This window comes from Acomys minous (assembly GCF_964271855.1).
Source record: "Acomys minous genome assembly, chromosome: 18".
Taxonomy (NCBI): Eukaryota; Metazoa; Chordata; class Mammalia; order Rodentia; family Muridae; genus Acomys; species Acomys minous.
The window spans coordinates 58,401,223-58,420,392 of NC_140501.1; the positions used below are offsets into that span (position 1 = coordinate 58,401,223).

General features: G+C 49.1%; 1 protein-coding gene across 6 annotated transcripts in view; it reads right to left on the bottom strand.

Moving 5' to 3' along the window:
- The window catches only part of SPATA13 (spermatogenesis associated 13), a 271,150-nt gene that overhangs the window by 51,764 nt on the left and 200,216 nt on the right, over positions 1-19,170 (bottom strand). For 5 of the 6 annotated variants that reach the window (XM_084767572.1, XM_084767573.1, XM_084767575.1 and 2 more), the window contains 2 exons: positions 11,359-11,721; positions 8,574-8,718 (listed from right to left, as the gene is read on the bottom strand). In XM_084767572.1, coding sequence (XP_084623698.1) covers positions 8,574-8,718; positions 11,359-11,721 — 508 coding nt within the window. Of the gene's footprint in view, positions 1-8,573; positions 8,719-11,358; positions 11,722-15,382; positions 15,522-19,170 lie in introns of those variants that run through there. The other variant, XM_084767577.1, reaches the window with a different exon arrangement.

Below are 19,170 nucleotides of genomic sequence, written 5' to 3' on the forward strand. Positions count from 1 at the left end.
CCCACCCCCGCCCCCAGGGGCTGATACAGTCCTGCTGCCCCCCAAATAGCTGATACAGTCATTGCCCCAGCTAACGAAACTAATGACTCATGGATCTTTTTTGTTTGTTTTAATTCAATCTTTATTGTATGTATGTATGTATGTATGTATGTATGTATGCATGTATGTACGTAGCTACAGGAAGAGAGAAGCTTCAATTGATCCTAAAGACCTTGAAGAAGTAAAGTGGTCTATGCCCTGTCTCCCTACTAACCTTCTTTCTCTCACACCTAGTATTGGGGTGTTGGAAGGGATTGGGGTGGAGAAGGGATGTAGAGGCAGTAAATATCCCAAATAAGGCAAGAGTTTAAAACTAGCATCAGCAGTCTATCAATGAACATAACTTTGATTAAACCAGTTGCGTCTCTCTGGGTAGTACCTGTATTCAATCCGTGGACTCATCAAGCTGGGAGTCATTTCAGAACTTTGCTAGTTTGTGTGCTGAACATTTCAGTGGTGGTTAGAATGAGAAATGTCCCCAACAGGCTCAGTTATTTGCACACTTAGTTGGTCCCAAGAAGGTGGTACAGCCTTGCTAGAGGAAGTACATCACCGTGGGTGGGCTCTGAGAGTTCACAGCCTTTCCACAGCTCCAAGAAGGTGGTGCTGTTTAGAGAGGTGGTGCAGTCTTGCTAGAGGAAGTACGTCACTGTGGGGTGGGCTTTGAGAGTTCACAGCCTTCCCACACTTCCTGTTCACACTCCCTGTGCCATGCCTGCTAGTGAAGGTAATGCTCCTGCTGCCGTGCCTGCTGCTGGCTGACATGCCCCTCCTCTTCTTGCTATGATGGAACCATAGCCAAAATAAAACTCTTTCTTCTGTATTTTATCCCAGAAACAGAAGACAGAACTAAGACAGAAGTTGGTACCAAGAAAGGGGTGATTATGAAGAAGCTGAGCATGTTGACTTGTGGGGAGGGGATGTGAAAGATTTTGTAACTTTGGACTAGAAAAGCAGTTGAATATTGTAGGCAGAGCCAGGTGGTCCATCCTCATAGGAGCTCCAAGAGCAAAGAGAACGTGGACACTTGGCTCAGGAGGCTTCAAAGAGCAGCAAGGACTGACATTTTGACAACAAATCTGGCTGCTTTCTGCCCTTGTTCTAAGAACTTGCCTGAAGGCAAATTTAAAAGTAATGGACCAATTTATTTGATGGGGAAATTTTTCAGGGCAACATAATGCATAATCTGCACAGAAGTTAATACTAATAATGAGTGCACAGGTGTACAAGGCAAGAGAGCAAGTGAGCCAGAAAGAAATACAAAATGCATAGTCTGGAGAGAAAAAACACTGCTAAGTTAATGTGTGACCACTGCTCAGGCTAAAAAAGAGGCTGTAATTGTTATGGAGAGGCTTCAGGCTCCTCTCTGGAATAAAGGGAAAGGTACCCTCAGGGTAGGACTACACCCAGCCGAAGCTTCCAACTTATGAAAGAAAAAGACCTGAGGTGTTCCTTTCTAGGAACAGGATAAACAAAAGCTTTTGCTAATGTGGCTTGAGGGGGCCATGCTCCATCCCAGGCTAACAGAGAAACTTGACAGTGCTACCCACGTGGTGCTGGATTTTGAGGCCTGAATAATGTGAGTGAAGGGACCACCCAGGCTCAGCAGCCCATGGCAGGGAGTCACCGCATGACATTACGTGAGAGGGCAGGAGGCTGTGCGAGGGCCATTGTGTGGAGCCCTGGTTGCGGTAGAGACCTCAGGATGTCAGGAGATGTGAGACTGTGAGACATCACCCAAGGAAAGCTGCACACAAGGGAGTGGACTCTGCCCAAAGGAGGATGTCATAGGCAGCAAAGTCATCCCAAGCACTTTGACACCAGACATGGAGCTATAGGATTTGGGGTTTGCTGTGCTTGGTTTTGGTCTTATTTTGGTCCAGGACTTGCCTCTGTGCCCCATTCCTCCCTTCCAGAACGGGAATATATCTTTGTTCAGTAGAAATAGAAACCCTAAGCTTTCTATTGTTGTGAGGAAACACCGTGACAAAGAGCAACTTGAAGGAGAAAGGGTTCGCGCCATCTTACAGCTTTCAGTCCATCACCCAGCGAAGCCGTGGAAGAAACCTGTAAGCAGGACCGGACACAGAGGCCATGAGGAACGCTGCTTGCTGGCTTGCTCCTCGTGGTCTGCTCAGTCTCCTTTCTTCCTCCATGCAGGACCACCTGCCCAGGGATTGCACTGTCTACAGCGGCTGGTCTATATTAACCATTAATCAAGAAACCCTACAGACTTGCCCGCAGTTGAATTCCCTCTCAATTCCCTCTTCCCAGCTAAGTCTAGGTTGGTGTCACACTGACAAAACTAACCAGCATAGAATGTATATTCTGTGCCACCATTATATGTTGAAAGTATCTACTTTGCTTTTTTATTTGTGTGTGTGTGTGTGTGTGTGTGTGTGTGTGTGTGTGTGTGTGTGTGTGTCAGGGTGGGATGGGGTGTCTGCACAGTTAAGAGATTACCTTGAAGTCAGGTGGTGGTGGCTCACACCTTTAAATCCCAGTACTTACGAGGCAGAGGCAGTGGCTCTCTGAGTTCGAGGTCAGCCTGGTCTACAAAGGAAGTCAGGGCTGCACAGAAAGGCCCTGTCTCGGAAAACCGAGGCGATTACCTTGACTCCCAAAAGAGACTTTGGACTTTTAAATGAGTTTATCCTGAAGGACTATGGGACTAAATGCATTTTGCATTTTATATGCTCTACAGGGCCCAGGGGAGTGGAATGTGGTGGCTAGAGAGTGGTTGTTGTCGCCCACGGGCTCATGGATTTGAAGACTTGGTCCCCAGTTGGTTTCGGAAAGGTGGTGTAGCCTCAGTGGAGGAAGTACAATACAGGGGACATGTTGAGAGAGAACTGCCGTGCCCCTGTTCCAATTTGCTCTCCTTTGCGTTTGAAGATGTGAGCTGCCAGGCTTCCTGTTCCTGCTGCCGCGCTTGCTGCTTGCTGCCATGCTCGCCCCCAACCCCTCATCTGTCAGGTCGGACTCTCCTCCCTCCAGAACAGTAGGAAGCCATAGTAAACTTTTACACATTGCTTGTTTTATCATTGGAATCAGAAAGCAAACTAATATAAGCTCTTTGCACTTAGAAAGAAAGGGTCCCTAACTCAGCAGGCAGAGAGGTAGGAAAATGGTCCAACAGGAGCCACGGACCAGTGAGTGAGCATGGTGGCAGCTCCCATAAGCTACAGACTGATGAGCCATCTAGGCCAGAGATGCCTCAGTTGCCATGGAGACCTCATCGGCTATGCAAGTGAAGCAAACACCTGTTGCAGGATAATGGGTAGTTGCGGTCCCCAGGCAGAAAGGCCTTGATCTGACCCATGAAGTCTCTGGTTGTCCCTCCCTGATCTTGGGGTCCCCGGGAACAATGCTGACGAGCACCTCCATTAAGGTGTCACTTGGCTAATGGCGTATGTAATCTGTGGGTCAGCCAGTATGACAGGGAAATCTAGGGCCCTGCGTCTGCCCCCCGCCCCCAGCAGGTAATACTACACTAAGTGAGTCATAATCCTGTCACCAAGCTCCCACTCTTTACCTGGTCATTCCGCACCCAGGACAGAGTATCCTTCAGTAGGAGAAGACAGACTGAGCTTGCACGCACGTATGCTTGGGGAGCCAATGGCTTGGCTGAATAGAGAGGGCTATGCTTTGATGCGGAGCCAGGGGTTGACTGACATATCAGAGGACCCTCAAAGCTTACAAAGTGAACCTCGGAAGAGGCTGTGTGAATAATCATGTGGGCACGATGCTCACCATGCAGACATAGGATAATCTTCTCTACTCATCTTGATGGGTGGCTCAGTGGACCCACGAAGAAAGCAAACACCCACCAGACCATAGTTGCCGAAAGGGCGCGCAGCCTGAGTGAGACCGCAGGGCCTGTCCTCGCGGCCGTTAATGATATGGTTCTCTGTAGGAGCTAGACAGCTACTTGTGGAAAGCTGTTTACAACGAACATTTTTGTAACAGGAGGAGGCAATGATTTGTCCTCACTGAGAAAGCCACTTGTGCTAGACACAGATTACTTCCGCCCCTTCGCTGGCCTTCACCAAAAGCTCATAGACAGCCATAGCATCTCCCAGATGCCACGGAGAACTCCCCAGTGACTGGCAGGGCCACCTCAATGGAACTCAATTGTCTAGGAAGCGTAGGGACACACACAGGGGCTGCCATGATACCCTGCAGGGGCACATGTTGTGAACCTGTGACTCATGTCACTGGGGTGGGGAAGATGCTAAGCCACAGCCGGAAACCACGGGTAAACATAGAAGCAGCTACCCCTCTTACTCCACAGCACGCTTGCAAAATGTTTCCCTCCTGCTCAGCGCTGCTCTGTCGAAACGGAATTTCCTCTCCAAGGGGAGAAGTCCTTCTGTGGGACATCCCAGCTCTCACCCACAGTCAGACAGGGACGGAGCTAGTCATTTCAGCCTCCTCTTGCTTTAGGGAAACGGACACCCCAGTGGGAACTGTGGGTGGCCTTTGTGGTCCCTGCCACTGTGCATACACAGTAGGATTCAGGGCAGCCTTCGTACCCTTCTATCTTCTCTCTGTTTGCCTTACTCCAAACCACAGGCCCTGCTTTTCTCCTTTGCTCTCTCCGGTTTCAGTCTTTAATCTTTATTCACTTTTAGGGTTTTGCTGTACAGCCTCAGGTTGGCCTGGAAATCACAGTGAAGCCCACGCTAGCCTGGCTAACTTCCGGGCACTGCAGACATGCACCACCACACAGGCTTGGCCATCTTTCCCTTCCCTTCCCTTCCAAAGCACGAACCAGGAACCGGTAAGATGGCTCAGAGGGTGCGGGGACCCGACGCCAAGCCTGGCGATTTGAGTTTGATCCCCGAGACTCACGTGGTAAAAAGAGAGACCAAACTCCTACCAAGTTGTCCTCCGACCTCCGTACACACCCTATAGCCTGTTTGTGCCCACAGATGCTCAACACACACGCGTGCGCGCGCGCGCACACACACACACACACACACACACACACACACACACACACACACACAGGATTTGCTGTTGTTTTTGCTTTTTTTTTTTTTTCAAAACAGGGTTTCTCTGTGTAATCCTGGCTGTCCTGGAACTTGCTCTATAGTCCAGCATGGCCTCAAACTCAGAGATCCACCTGCCTCTGCCTCCCAAGTGCTGGGATTAAAGGGGTGTCTTACCCCACCCGGCTCTGTTGTTGTTTTTAACTGAAGCACAAACTAGAACCGACCACTTTCCTATTGGCAATGGCTCCCTGCTTAGGCAGAACCCCACATCCTCAGAACATGAACTGTTTCCTGTTTAGCCACGACCTCTGTCCACAGCGCCCCCTTCTGTCCATGTTTCCTGAGCTCAGTCACCTCAGTGGAGCCATCTGCTGCTGGTCCTCACTACCTCTTTACCTCTTCCTAGTCACTCAGGTTGCTATTCAAGTGTCAGGCCTGCCTGCCTGCCTGCCTGCCAGGCCCTATACTTCACGGCCTCTCCTCATTTTCTTACAAGCATTACTAGTGACTCGTGGGATCCCACCAGGAATCTATTCCAATGGTGGAATGTATAGTAACCCCTCTGTATTCCAGGGGCCCTTTGGATGCCAGGCTCCTCTGTGGATGCTCAAGGTCCTTTACTTAAAACAGTAGGACCTTAGCACGTAACACACACAGATCTTCCTGTATACTGGAAGTCATCTCTAGACGGCTCGCAATACTAGTACAGGGAAAATACCGTGCGTACACTCGCTCAGCTAGTCTAGGGACTAGGTCCTGAAAAGGGCAGGCTGGGTGTGCAGCATATGCAAGGCGCTGGGTGTGTGTTCTAGGGAGAGGAGCCAGGGTCTGTTCAGTGAAGATATAGTTCTTCTCAGTATTTCCAGTCTGTGGTGGGTCAACCCTGAGTACATGAGATGCAAGTCTGCATACAGAAGTCATCTGTATAGTCTTTGAAATGCTGTATCCTAAAATTACTGCAACAGCCCCTGCCTCACAGTTGAGGCACCACACATTTTTTTTTTTTTAAAGGTTAACCGACTTTTGAGGAAAAGAGAAGAAAGAGCACGGCTCATAAAGTAGGATGGCTTGGTCCGACACAGATCCCTACAGGGTTAGGGGTGCTGGGAGAGGCAGGCAGCAGACAGTTAGGGGAGGGCATGCAGGGTGAAAACATACCGCCTGTGTCCTGGCTCCCGAGGACACGGCAGCGAGAAGTGCCTTTTGTGATGACGAGAACGCATGTGCACTGGCTCACAAATCCCTCCCAGCCACCGTCCACTATGGTACTGTGTTGCCAGGGCTAGAAACACCAGAAGAGCACCCTAGAGTTACCTCCCAGCGTGGATGGCGTAGGCCCAGTGGTGTCTGATGGGGATCTCCAGGGAAAAAGAAGTATCTCCATGTTATCAGGGGTAGGTACAGCACTGTGGGGTGACACACGAGCATCCCCATAGTGCCCTGTCCTGTTGACTAGGGCCCTGCTTCTCACGCTCCTCTCACAGAGCTTTAAGGGATCGGATCCTGGTCCCTGCTCTCTGCTGCCCAGTAACTGCTCACTGCAGAGGGACAGAGAAAGCAAGAGCGGACCCAAGCCAAGGGAGGACTTTTTCTGGCACCAATCTGTTCCTGACACCATTTGGGTGCTGTTCTGGGACCAAGGCCTACCCTTCTCCTGTACTCACACTATCGGCAGGAACTAACCAGCTGCACAAACGCAGAGGCGAGGGGGTGCAGATTACTAGACCCACCAGCTGCGCCGTGGCCAGGCCACTGAGCTCAAACAGCTAGTGCCACTATCATGGGAGTCTGACTCTTGCAAACATGACAGGAGGGCGGGGCAGGCTGGCCTTCTCCCTTCCCCTGCGGGCACCATGCCCAGCCTTCTGCGACACTGCTTCTTGAGGTTCCAGGACTACTGGGAGCCCTCCTGACACCATAGAAATTCCACCTAGTTCCCCAGCCACTCTGGGAGCACCCAACACCCTCCTGATCAGTTTTTTCCCTTTTTTGGTGGGGGTGGGGAAAGGTGTTTCTAGACAGGGTTTCTTTGTGTACCCCTGGCTATCTTGGAACTAGCTCTGTAGAACAGGCTGGCCATAAACTCAAGAGATCTGCCTGCCTCTGAGTACTGGGATTAAAGGCGTGCACTACCACACCTGGCCCTTTTTGTTTGTTTGTTTGTTTTGTTTTGTTTTTTGAGACAGGGTTTCTCTGTGTAGCCTTGGCTGTCCTGGACTCACTTTTTAGACCAAGCTGGCCTCCGAATGAACAGAAATTGGCCTGCCTCTGCCTCCCAAGTGTTGGGTTTTAAAGCTGTGGGCCACCACACAAGGCTTGATGTTTTTGGTTTTGGGTTGGTGTTTTTTTCCTGGCTTCCTTCCCCCCTCCCCTGCCCCCATTTTAAATTTAATGTTTCATATAGCCCACATTAGCCTCAAACTGACTATGTAACTGAGGAAGATCTCAAACTTGAGTCTACTGCTCCCACCTCCCTCCTGCTGAGACTACCTGCACACACCACTCCACACCACTCATGCGGGGACTGAGCTCGGGGCTTTGTGAATGCTGGGCAAGCACTCTACCAAATGCTGTATTTAGTCACGTACCCCTCTTTTCCTAAACTAGTCTGTCAGTTTTGCTGTTTCCAACCAGAGAACCCTAAGGTCTTTCTGTTTTTAATTTTTTTTTTTAAAGCATTACGAGCCGGGCATGGTGGCACATGCCATTAATTGCAGCACTCAGGAGGCAGAGGCAGATGGATCACTGTGAGTTCGAGGCCAGCCTGGTCTACAAAGCGAGTCCAGGACAGCCAAGGCTAACACAGAGAAACCCTCTCTTGAAAAACCAAATTAAAAAAAAAAAAATTAAAAGGCATTACATAAAACATGAAACAGGGCACTTGGCTGTATGTAGGGGCTGAGCAGAAACCCACGCTGTTCCTAAGAGCCTAGCATCTTCCATGCATTCCTGCTCTTTGTTGGTATCTGAGCACATGACAGACATCTATACTATCACTGGAGCACTTCTGATTGATCTGAACAGCCCCCCCAACCCCCAAATGATGATGACATCCTTGTTATAGACCTCTAATTGTGACCTAGATGAGAACACAGTCTTTGTAGGTGGCAAGTTAAGACGAGGCCACTGGGGACGAGGGCCCACTTTAGTGAGACTGGTTATCCTTACAACGTTTGCAGCAGGGAGAATGCCGCAGAGTGTACAGGTGGAGATGGGCTGCTCAGGCTAGCCAGGGAGCCCTGAGGCTAGCAGAAGCTAGGACCGATCCGGCATGGTGCTCCCGCAGCCTCAGAACAACGGCAAACACAAACCACCCTCCACACTAGAACCTTCGGTCTCGAACCCAAAGTCAGTACACATTGGGATGGCTCTGCAGCAACTTAGGTGTGGAGATGAAAGAACGGGGTTTAAATATAAAAACTGGAGTAATCCAGCTAACAATCCAGATGGGTAAAGTACAGAATCACCTTGGTGCCTCAGGCACCTCCCTGGCACAAGACAAATGGTTTGGGCCACAGAGGAAGCCCCAAGACTCACCATTGGATGCTTTCATCTGCCGCCGGCGCCCCACGCGGTCAAGCCCGATGGGAGTGCTCTGGGAAAAGGTGAAGGGCCGGAGGCGGGCAGACACAGCCTTGTAGGGTGGGACCTGGTGTGCAGGCACGGGAGGCCTGGCTGCTGGCTGCGAAAGGAAGTGAAAAAGCTGTGAGAATGTGCCAGGAAGTCTCAGCTCCTGTGAGCCACAAAACGTTTCTGTGTTCTCACCCTGAAGCCACTGGCAGATGTGGACTGGCTTCTTCAAAGCCTACCAGCAGCTGCTGGCGGCGGCGGCACCAGGCTCAGTGGCAATAGGCTGTGCTAAAAAGTTTCAACAGGCAGCTTCAAAGATGGCTCAGTCACATTTCATCCCACTTGTGAGCACCATGCCAGAGGGAAACAGGGAGAGAAAGTGAGGCCTCTGAGGGAGAGGACGCCGAGACAGCAGCAGAGCTATGTTAGGAAGGTGTAGCATCTAAGGAAGCTAGGGCCAGGCCACAGCACACAGACATGGTCGTTTCATTTAAAAAATTATTTGGGGGGGGGGAGGGAAGGAGAGCTGAAGAGATGGCTTAGCAGTTAAAAGCACTGGCTGTTCTTCTGCCAGAGGGCCTCACATGGCAGCTCACAACTATCTGTAACTCCAGGCCCAGGGGATCTGACACCTTCATACAGACATACATGCAGGCAAAATACCAATGTACATAAAATAAAAAAACAAATCATTAAAAAAGATTATATACATATATATGTGTGTGTGTATATGTATGTATGTATGTATGTATGTATGTATGTGTGTATGTGTGTGCATGTCTGTGTGTCTGTGTGTCTATGCAACCTATGAGTGGGTGCCTACAGAAGCCAGAAGAGGGTGTCTGATCCCCTCATACTGGAGTTACATGATGATACAAGCTGCCCCACACGGGTGTCTAGAACAGAAGAACTAACCACTGAGCTGTCTCTCTCCTGCTGTGCTTTGGCATGTACATCAGGGTCTGATTCTGGAGTCCAGGCTGGCCTCAATCCCACAATGCCTCTGCTTTAGCATTACAGGCACAAGCACCGTGTCTGGACACAATACTAACTTGACTTCCAGAACAAAAGTGTGTTCTAAGTGTCTCGGATTATCCCTCGGCTGTGTCTTGCATTCAGATTATTTTACAATTGGATTTAGTTTAGTTGAGAAGTATTTCCCAACAAGTGGACCACCTTAAAACAAAAGATTCTTAAAAGGTCTTGGAGTATCTTTAACTTCACTTTTGCTTGTGTTATTTTGCTTGTTTTTGGAGGCAAGGACTCATTATCCACACAGGGCCTCCAGTAGCTGAATGGCCTTGAATTCCTCCCCCACCCCCACCCCTGTACACGCATGCACGCGCGCACACACACATACACACACACACACACACACACACACATCCCTCTCTCCCAAGAGCTGGGATCTTGTTGTGTGCCACCACACTGGGCTTTTAATTTTACTTGAAGAATTCAACTCAATTGAATTAAGCAAGAGTTTTTTTTTTGTTGTTGTTGTTTTTTGTTTTTTTTTTTTTTGAGTGTTTGCTACAAGCGAGATATTGTGCTGATCTTGGCAGGAAGAGCTTTAACACACAGCCCAAGCCTAATATAGAATTTCTCTCTCTCTTTTTTTTTCCCTAGCAGGCTTTCAGAAACGAAACTGAAGATATAAATTATTATATAAACTCTTCTCTGACTGTATGAGCACAATCATAGTATTAGCTGGGCAAAACAGGCAAAGAAGCATGAGTGTCTCCAGGAGAGGCTTCTTACTTGAATATTCCATAACCTTAAAGTGCTCACTATGCTCTAAGAGAATATTTGTCATGGGCTGGAGCGATGGCTCAGAGGTTAAGGGCACTGGCTGCTCTTCCAGAGGTCCTGAGTTCAATTCCCAGCAACCACATGGTGGTTCACAACCATCTATAATGAGATCTGGTGCCCTCTTCTGGCCTGCAGGTGTACATGCAGACAGAGTGTTGCATATAATAAATAAATATGAGAGAGAGAGAGAGAGAGAGAGAGAGAGAGAGAGAGAGAGAGAGAGAGAGAGATATTGAGATTTGCCAAATGTGATGAGGGACCAGTTTATGGTCAAACCTGCAGCAAAACTGCAACCGGAAATGGTGGTGCTGCTCCACAGCACGGAGCTTGCCTAGCATGCTCCAAGCCTGGGTTCACTCCAGAAACTGTGGGCGATGAGTCACTGGGGAGGAGTGTGATATTTTAGAAGATGAAAGAAATTGCTGCTCTGTTGGGGGTGGGGGTGCGGGGCAGGGGTGGTGGTGGGAGGAGCACAGGCAGGGCTTCGTGCATGAAAACCAACGGTCCATCACGGAGCTACGTCGGTCCCTGTCCCCTTCTCTTCCATCTTCACTTAGTCCCTATGTTGCATTCTAACAGCGGACCACTTTGTCTTTCAACAATCACTCCCTCAGGAAGCGAACTAGATAAAGCCACACAGGCTATGGTGCCCCCTAACCCCCCCCCCAACCCCCCACCCCCGGCTCAGGTCTCTGGCTTCTCAGACAAGTGGCAAGTCTGTGCTGGGAGCTGAGGCTCCAGGAAAGGAGGAGATTAGAAAGCAGACTGTGAGAGAGCAGGCTGTTAGTGTGAATCCAAGCAAGTTTCAAAGTCAGGAAGAAAAGGGGCGAAGAGGTACGTCCTCCTCCAGAAGGAAAGGCAGTGTCCAGTTTAGTCTGCAGGGAGGACAGAGGCAGGAAGCCGAGTGTCTCTGCTGGTCATGGTTGGAGACATCAATTCTTACTTGGACCAAGAGGTTCTCCACATCCTCTGCCTGGGTGTTGCCATAGAAACTGACCCCTCCAATCACGGATATGGGTCGCCTTCTCCGGCCTCCTCTGGAACACCCTGAGGGGGCACGTGGGTCCTGGCTGGTGGTGGTCACACTTGCTGGGTGCATCCTGTCCACGTGGTCTTCATCTGGAGGGTCTGCAGCAATGGCATCTTCAGGAATGGACAAACTTCTGCTACCAAGCTGGCCATAGTCAGACAGTGGCCGTGGCCGGGTGCGCCTCCCTGAGCCCCACCTCCTCCTGGAGATTCGGGGCGCCTCATTCTGCTCCTCCTCCTGGGCTGAGCCCTGCCGCCAGTCATCCTCAGTCACCACCTTTGCAAATGAACAGGCCGAGTGAGCTCAGAGATCCAGGCAGGTGTGAACAACGGGACGGGACGGATGCCTGCTGCCCACCCCACTCCCCTGCAAAGCCACAGACTCTTTGCCTAAAGTTACTGTGCCACAGAGACACACCGTGAACACAACTCACTGTGGGTTATAAATGAACCGAATCTGATCCCAGGCCGAATTAACGCTATAGCTTAAGAGATGTTTGGGGGACCAGCGAGGAGCTACCCTGAGACATTAAGAATGCCAAGAGGGCCGGACGGTGGTAGCGGCGCGTGCCTTTAATCCCAGCACTTGGGAGGCAAAGGCAGGTGGATCTCTGTGAGTTCAAGGCCAGCCTGGTCTACAAATGCGAGTCCAGGAAAGCCAGGACTGTTACACAGAGAGACCTTGCCTCGAAAAACCTTTTTAAAAAAGAATGCCAGAAGGTCCACAATAATAAAATGAATATACAGCTAAGGTGGGTGTTTCCCAAATATGCTTAACCGCAGGCAGTTAGCAACAGCCGCCTGAAGTGAGCATATAGTAAGTACGTGTGTAACAAGATCCAGAACTGCCTTCAAGTTCTTTATTTCAGTGCAGATGCTACTGGCAAATAGAAAGTGCTATGAGATGATTCCACGCATGGCTGTGAGGGCTCGGAACCTGAGGGTCCCAGCCCCCCTGCCACAGTCAGGTGGGAGTGGACTGAGTTAGGTAGGGTTTCTAGAACTATCAGACCGCAAGCAAGCTGTGTGGGCTTGGCAAGGCTAACCTTGGCTCTCTGACAGGATAAATCTCACAAATGCATATCCCGTGACCCTCAGCTGAGCATGGTGGTCCATGCCGTGTTCTCAGTGCTTGGGAGGCAGAGGCAAGAGGACAAGGATTCAAGCCAGCCTGGCCTCCCTAAAGAAGGCTGCCTCAAAACAACAAGACAGAGAATCCACGACTCAAAAGGAGTCCTGGGATCAAACCTAGAGCCTTGTGTGTGCTGAGCAAGCACCCCACCAAGTGTTACCACCATGCTAGACGCCCGCCACTTCTAATTCTTCAAATAAGCTTTCCATCTTTGGGGGAGAAGACAAGAACCGGCTTTTGCTATGTAGCCCAGGCTGGTTTTGAACTTTAACTTATTCCCTTGCCACTCCTGAATAAGCAGTTATGCACCACCAGGCCTACCCAGCCTCGTATACTTCTTTTTTCTTTTTTTAAAAAACTTTTTATTTTAATTTTATTAATTTATTCAGATTACAACTCAATTATTATCCCATCACTTGAATCCTCCCACTCATATATGTTTTCAAAAGCAATCAGGAACCAAGCAAACACATGGTTTGGAATTGGGGTGACTTCTGTATCCATCCCCGACTAGGGGCCAGAGTGAGTAACCTCACTCAAGTGACTGAAACGCAATCCCAGCAGGATAGGCCTTGTAGGATAGAGTCAGCTGTCACGCTACAAAGAGAGCCACAGAGCAGCCATCCCCAGGGGCTTGTCCTGCCTAGAAATAGGTACCAGTCTACTTGGCAGATTCCCCCCAAAGTCTGGATGCAAGGAGGACTGGGTTAGTCCAGAGACTGGCAGTAGCTGTCAGCAGCAGGCACGGCAGTTAATGTGAGCCAAGCTGGCAATACTCTGTGGGGTGTGTGTGTGTCTATCTGTCTGTCTGTGTCTATCTGTCTGTCTGTCTGTGGCAATCCTCTTACTTCAGACGCCCAAAGTACTGAGATTACAGGCTGGTCCTACTCACCTAGCTTGTCCCTGTTCATTTTTTAAAAACACAAGCTGAGCAGGCTATGAAGCCACAGGCCGGGGGAGGGGTGCGAGGACGTGCAGAGTAGGCAGAAAAGCCTACACAGGAAGGCAGGCAGGGGTGGCAGCAGAGCAGGCAGTGGGGGCATCAAAGTGTCAAAGGCAGGTGGCCACCAAGGGATGACACAGTGATCTGAGGCAGGCTGGCCCCACCCTGCCCATGAGAGAAAGTCTGGGCCCAAAGAAAGCTAAATAGTGGAGGCACAGGAAGATAAACCTCGTGCCAGCAATAATAGTCCTAAAACGGAGGTTTGTTTAAAGTGTTCACTAAGATACAGTGGGACGCTCAAACTCAAAAAAAAAAAAAAACCCTAAAAAAGATACAGAATACATGTATCCAGTTAAAAATACTGGACTCCACAATTAAACACAGTTCCTCGAGCATGAAGCCTGAGCTAACGCAAAGGCTGGACCCGTATAGACATTCCACATCAACCTCTGCAGTCTTCAAATCACAAACACTGGAAGAGGAAGGAGGGTAGTGGCTTGCCCAGGACCACACCACCACCGCGGGTCACGTGACCTCTGAACTTGCACTGCACAGCCTCGACCGTGCTGCTGTCCCAAACCTTCAGGACACTGTGAAGAGGCAGACTAAACGCCACAAGTTATGCCAGCCAAAGACGTCTGAGAAAAGTTGTTCCCCCCAAACCTGCCTATACAGTCTCCCCAAAGGATCCAATGGTCCTAGAGCCCCTCCCCAATCCCATTTTCTCACACTGCTGGGGGGCGGGGTGGTGGGTGCGGAAGAAATACAACCCTGGCTTTCCTTATTTACTCTTCTCCCAGCCTGCTTACACCTCTTAAAAGACCCTGTTCCCACTTAACTTCCTTCCCCTCCTACATCAAGTCCTCACCACCTACCAGAGGATTTTGTTTTGTTTTGTGAACTCACACACAGCCAGGATATATATATATATATATATATGTTTTTATCCTTCCTAACACTACCACAGGAAAAGGGGAAAAAAATCATAAGGTTAACATCATTTTCTGAATTCTATGAAAATCAGATTATGGGGGAATGAAGCAAATTACTAACTCAAATGACGTGGGCAACTCAAAGACACAGCAAGAATGAATCCATTTGTATGATGTCATTTTAAAGAGGGCCAGCGACAACCTGCGAGAGAAACCGGGAGATCACAGAACAAAACCAGATCCTGGAGCCTCTCTACCTCCTCACAAACATTCAAAACACAAGTTGTTTTTGAATAGCTCGAAGCTTTGCTTTTGCTTATTATGCAACAGGCAACTTGTATTTTCTTACTGATGCCAAAAATAAAAGAAGTGTACCAGGAAGTGACTGGGGCTGGGCCAGGTAGGCACAGGCAAAGAAGCCCTGCAAGTATTCCGGCCATGCCTCTCCAGCTACCGGCCGCGCACAGGCAGCGAAACCGAGATCCAACAGAAGCTGGACTTCAGTGTGCGCACAGCTCCGATGACGACGCACGAGAAGCCACCCGCTAAAAGGCACCAAATTGTCCTAGGGATCCCAAAATCTAGGTACAAAATATCACATGAACTTGAAATGTCCGGTTCAGGAGAAGCCGCAGGGAAGCCTGGGTACCAGCTCGCATTCAGATGCTGCTCCCTTGGCAGGAAAAAGCCAGATCCCTTCAGAAGCCAAGGTGGACTTGGTTGCATACAGATGAGCCCGGGCCTTATGCATGGCAGCCATGCCAGCAGGCACAAACTGCTCACAGGTGCACGGATCCTAAACTCAATCATTTTATTTTAAGCAAAATTTCCTGTCCAGGTTCACCGCCAAGAGTATAGAGATGAATGGACCCATTCTTAGAACTGTAAACACACTTCAGCAAGCATCCTCATCTGCAGGCTGAGAACCTACCTGAGATGTAGCCATGGCCAGGGGTGGCCCACACACACACTGGAAGAACAGGCAGTTGGCCATACCCATGTTTTCCCAGAGTTGTTCAAGTCTTTTTAAAAGCTGTGATCAGGGCCCTACACAGCCATCCAGAGCTCTGTCCGGTCCAGTCCAGCAGGCTCAACTCAAAAGTCTCCAAGTCTCCGAAGCCTGAACCACCACCGAGTCACACCCAAGCCATAAACCTCTGTAAACAGACCTTGCACTCTGGGGCCTGCCCTCTTAACTCTTGCTTTTCTGAACTCTTCTAAAGTGGCTTTCTTCCTATACAGGACTTCTCCACAAACCCGCCAGCTACAAAGAAAAAAAAAAAAAGGAAAACTAATATAAACTAATATAAACTGTTACTTTGAAACATTTCTGTGAAAGGAAATTATTAACTGGAGATAAAAAAAGAAAGAAAAAAAAGTGCGTAAAACAACCTGACTTGATAGCACATATTCAGAAGCCAGGTGCCCCCCAAGATGGATGGGACCCTAACCACTGAGTATCTGGGTGCTGTGCAAGGTGATCCACCCTGCACCAGGCTCACCCTGGATTCGGTGGGTTCTAAACCAATGGCTGCTGCCTTTATAGCTAAGGAAAATTTGGATACAAAGGAAGCCAGGTACTGGAGGATTGGAACACTGATGCTTATTCGTCTGTCTAGAAGCAGGGGTTTATGCAGCCCAAGTCAGCTTCCAGCTGGACCTGTAGCTGAGGATGACCTTGACCTTCTGTCATTTCGGCCTCCGCCACCCATGGGGTTACAGCCTGTTCATCAGACATTCTGTAACACCCAAGTTCTATCCCCAGCCAAGGAGTGACGCATTGACAAAACTGAAGACTGTCACTGCCACCAGAAGCTGAAGAAGGTGGGACCTTGCAGAGATTGGATTCTGACGCACTGTGACTTTGAACTTGTATTTTCCCAACCCGTGGGAAGGCAACTGTCTGTTGTTTTAGCCATCCTTGTTAGGCAAGTCTGGCTAACTAAGACAGCAGGGGAACTCAAACAAAAATATTACAAGTAATGAAATTAGAGATACTTTGCCAGGCAGTGGTGGTCCCACACGCCTTTTATCCCAGCACTTGGGAGGCAGAGGCAGGCAGATCTCTGAGTTTGAGGCCACCCTGGTTTACAAAGTGAGTTCCAGGACAGCCAGGGTTATAGAGAAAAACCATCTCTTAAGAAACCAAACCAAACCAAACAAACAACCCACAGTGATGGAGCTACAGGCTTTTGAAAATCATATTGCAAATAAGCTTACTTCCCAGAACCTTCCTGGGGTACCACAGGCCTAGACCCAGCTAGGACGTCAGCTTCACTAAGGAGATGGGAGAGTTAACGGAAGATGCTTCACCGTGAAGCAGAGGCACAAGGCTTCCCGTTTAATCTTCCAGAACCTCCTCCCCACCCCCACCCCTGAGGGAGTACTAGAGAGACAGTACCTCCCAGAGCCCAGGAGCTATGACGTCAATCCAACGTGCCACTTCAGCAAAACGAAGTTGACGTGAGGTGCTCACTACCCCTCACAAACCCAACTCCTTGCTTATAATTACACATTGAGTATCTTTACGCAAATCCTGGGATCGGAGCGGTTCAGATTTGTCAGGTCCAAATGAAACCCGGACAACTGGCTGCCTGTGGTGCCTCTTAGCATACCAGAGCTCACGCAGGCCTCCAGGCTCACTCGGTACCCGTGGCTCTTCCCTAACCCTAAACTCTTCTCACCCTAAACTTCTCCGGTCATATTTCCTCCCCGCCCCCCCCAGCTTCTCAACCCCTTGTAACTCTGCCATGTTGGCCACGGGTTCTCTCTTTTGCCTTCTCCTCTTGATCCCCTCTCTCTTGGGTGTCTCTCTCTCGCTCCCTCCCTCTCTCCTCTTCACATCGCCTCACCTCACCTCACCTCTCCTGGCCTGGCCTGGCCTGGTCTGGTGTGCTGGCCATGTTCAATCTACTTTCTCTCCCTGCCCTGGACTCTTCCAGAAACTCTTGGCTGCACACTAACTCAAATCTATACACAATTAAAACCTTCTCCTCAACCATGTCCTCAAGGTATACAAGATTATTTTTGAATTCTAGAGTACTTGCCTGTAAAAATAAATAGAGATTTCATAGGCTGGGTTTGTCCTGGCTAGGTTTTTGGTGTTTTGTTTTGTTTGTTTTTTGTTTTTTTTTTTTGTCTCCATCAGATTATCTATAGACAAGTCTGTAGGACATTTTATTGATTAGTGAGTGATGGATGTGAGAGGGCCCGGCACACTGGGGGGCAGTGACACCCCTGAACAGACAGCCCTGAGGTGTGTAAGAATGCACATTGAGCAAGCTAGCAAGCAGCATTCCTCCACAGCCTCTGCTTCGGGTTCCTGCTTTGAGTTCCTTCCCTGACTTCCCCTTATGAGAGAATAAACTCTTTCCTCCTTGAGGTGCTTTTGGTCTTTATCAAAGCAATACAAGCCCAAACTAAGCAGAGTCCAACTCTAAAAGCAAATTTGACTACTGTTTCACATACAGCTCACTAGAGACAGCCCAACAGTAATTTGTGGGGTTTTTTTGGTTTGTTTGTTTGTTTGTTTTTAACAATTCTATGCACAGAACAGTTTCATGGTGAGGAGTTTTCACTTGTGCAGCGCTCAGCACATATTGGAATTTGGGGTACTCTGGATTTCGAACATCTGGATAGGGAATGCTCAACCTGTGTGCTTTTATTCCTTACAGGAAAACTACTGCATCACAATCAACAAGAAGCTTAAAGCCGGCCCAAACCACATGCTGCTGGCGTGCATGTGTGTGAGCTCTACATGTGGGTCCTAGGATCTTAAGTAAGCCCTTCTAAGATCCTATATGAATGACAAAGCAAATGCAGAGACCTACATAGCACTTATGACCCAGCAGGTAGTGACAGGAGGGTGGATAGGACGAGGCCAACCTGGGCTACTCAGGAGGACCCTCTCTCAAAGCAAACAATGACACATTACTATGTACAGGAAGAGAGGACTTGGAGTTTTCCTGTGTTAAGCCTTTGTCCCTTCACTCAGCCAGCCCCACTCCCCCTCAAATCCTCAGTCTCCCGGGAGCTTCACCTCTCCCCAAGCCTTCAATTTCTCACTGGGCTTAACTGTGCCCTCAACGGCACAGGCAGCAGACCACCCGAGAAAACACGGGCGTCGTTTGACGCCCAGCTTACGGAATGCACGCTTTTCTCCTTGTTTCCCTCTACCAAATAAACCAAACATTGCTCTAATAACCACAACAGACAAATGCGGATGGCACACCTGTCACCCTGCCAGCCAGAAAGGAATTTTCATTCTGATCTTATCACAGGAAAGCCTAGAAAGAGAAACTTGGCAACAAAAACATATACACTAGAACAGCCGGCCCCATCCCGGAAAAGAATATTGAAACTTAATTTTCTTATTTTAGGATTTCAGTTAAGGCTTTTTTATGCCTTTTCTATTCCCAAATTAAACAAGCCACTAATTTGAGAGAAAACTTTCAAAATACTATGACAGTGGCTCACATAAATATGATTATCTTATATTTACTCCTTTCAGTGCCGAGGATCTGGCATATGCTAGACAGAAAACTCAAGATACCGAGCTACAGTCTAGCCCAGTTTCTCATAAATGTTAGAATGTTAAACAGTTTATTACGGCTACTCATAACATTAATGTGATGTACTGGGGTAGGGCCGTGGCTATCGGCAGAGTAATGGCTTTTAGTCCCACCTCCTAGATTGGGGAGAGGAAAAAAAGTAACTTCA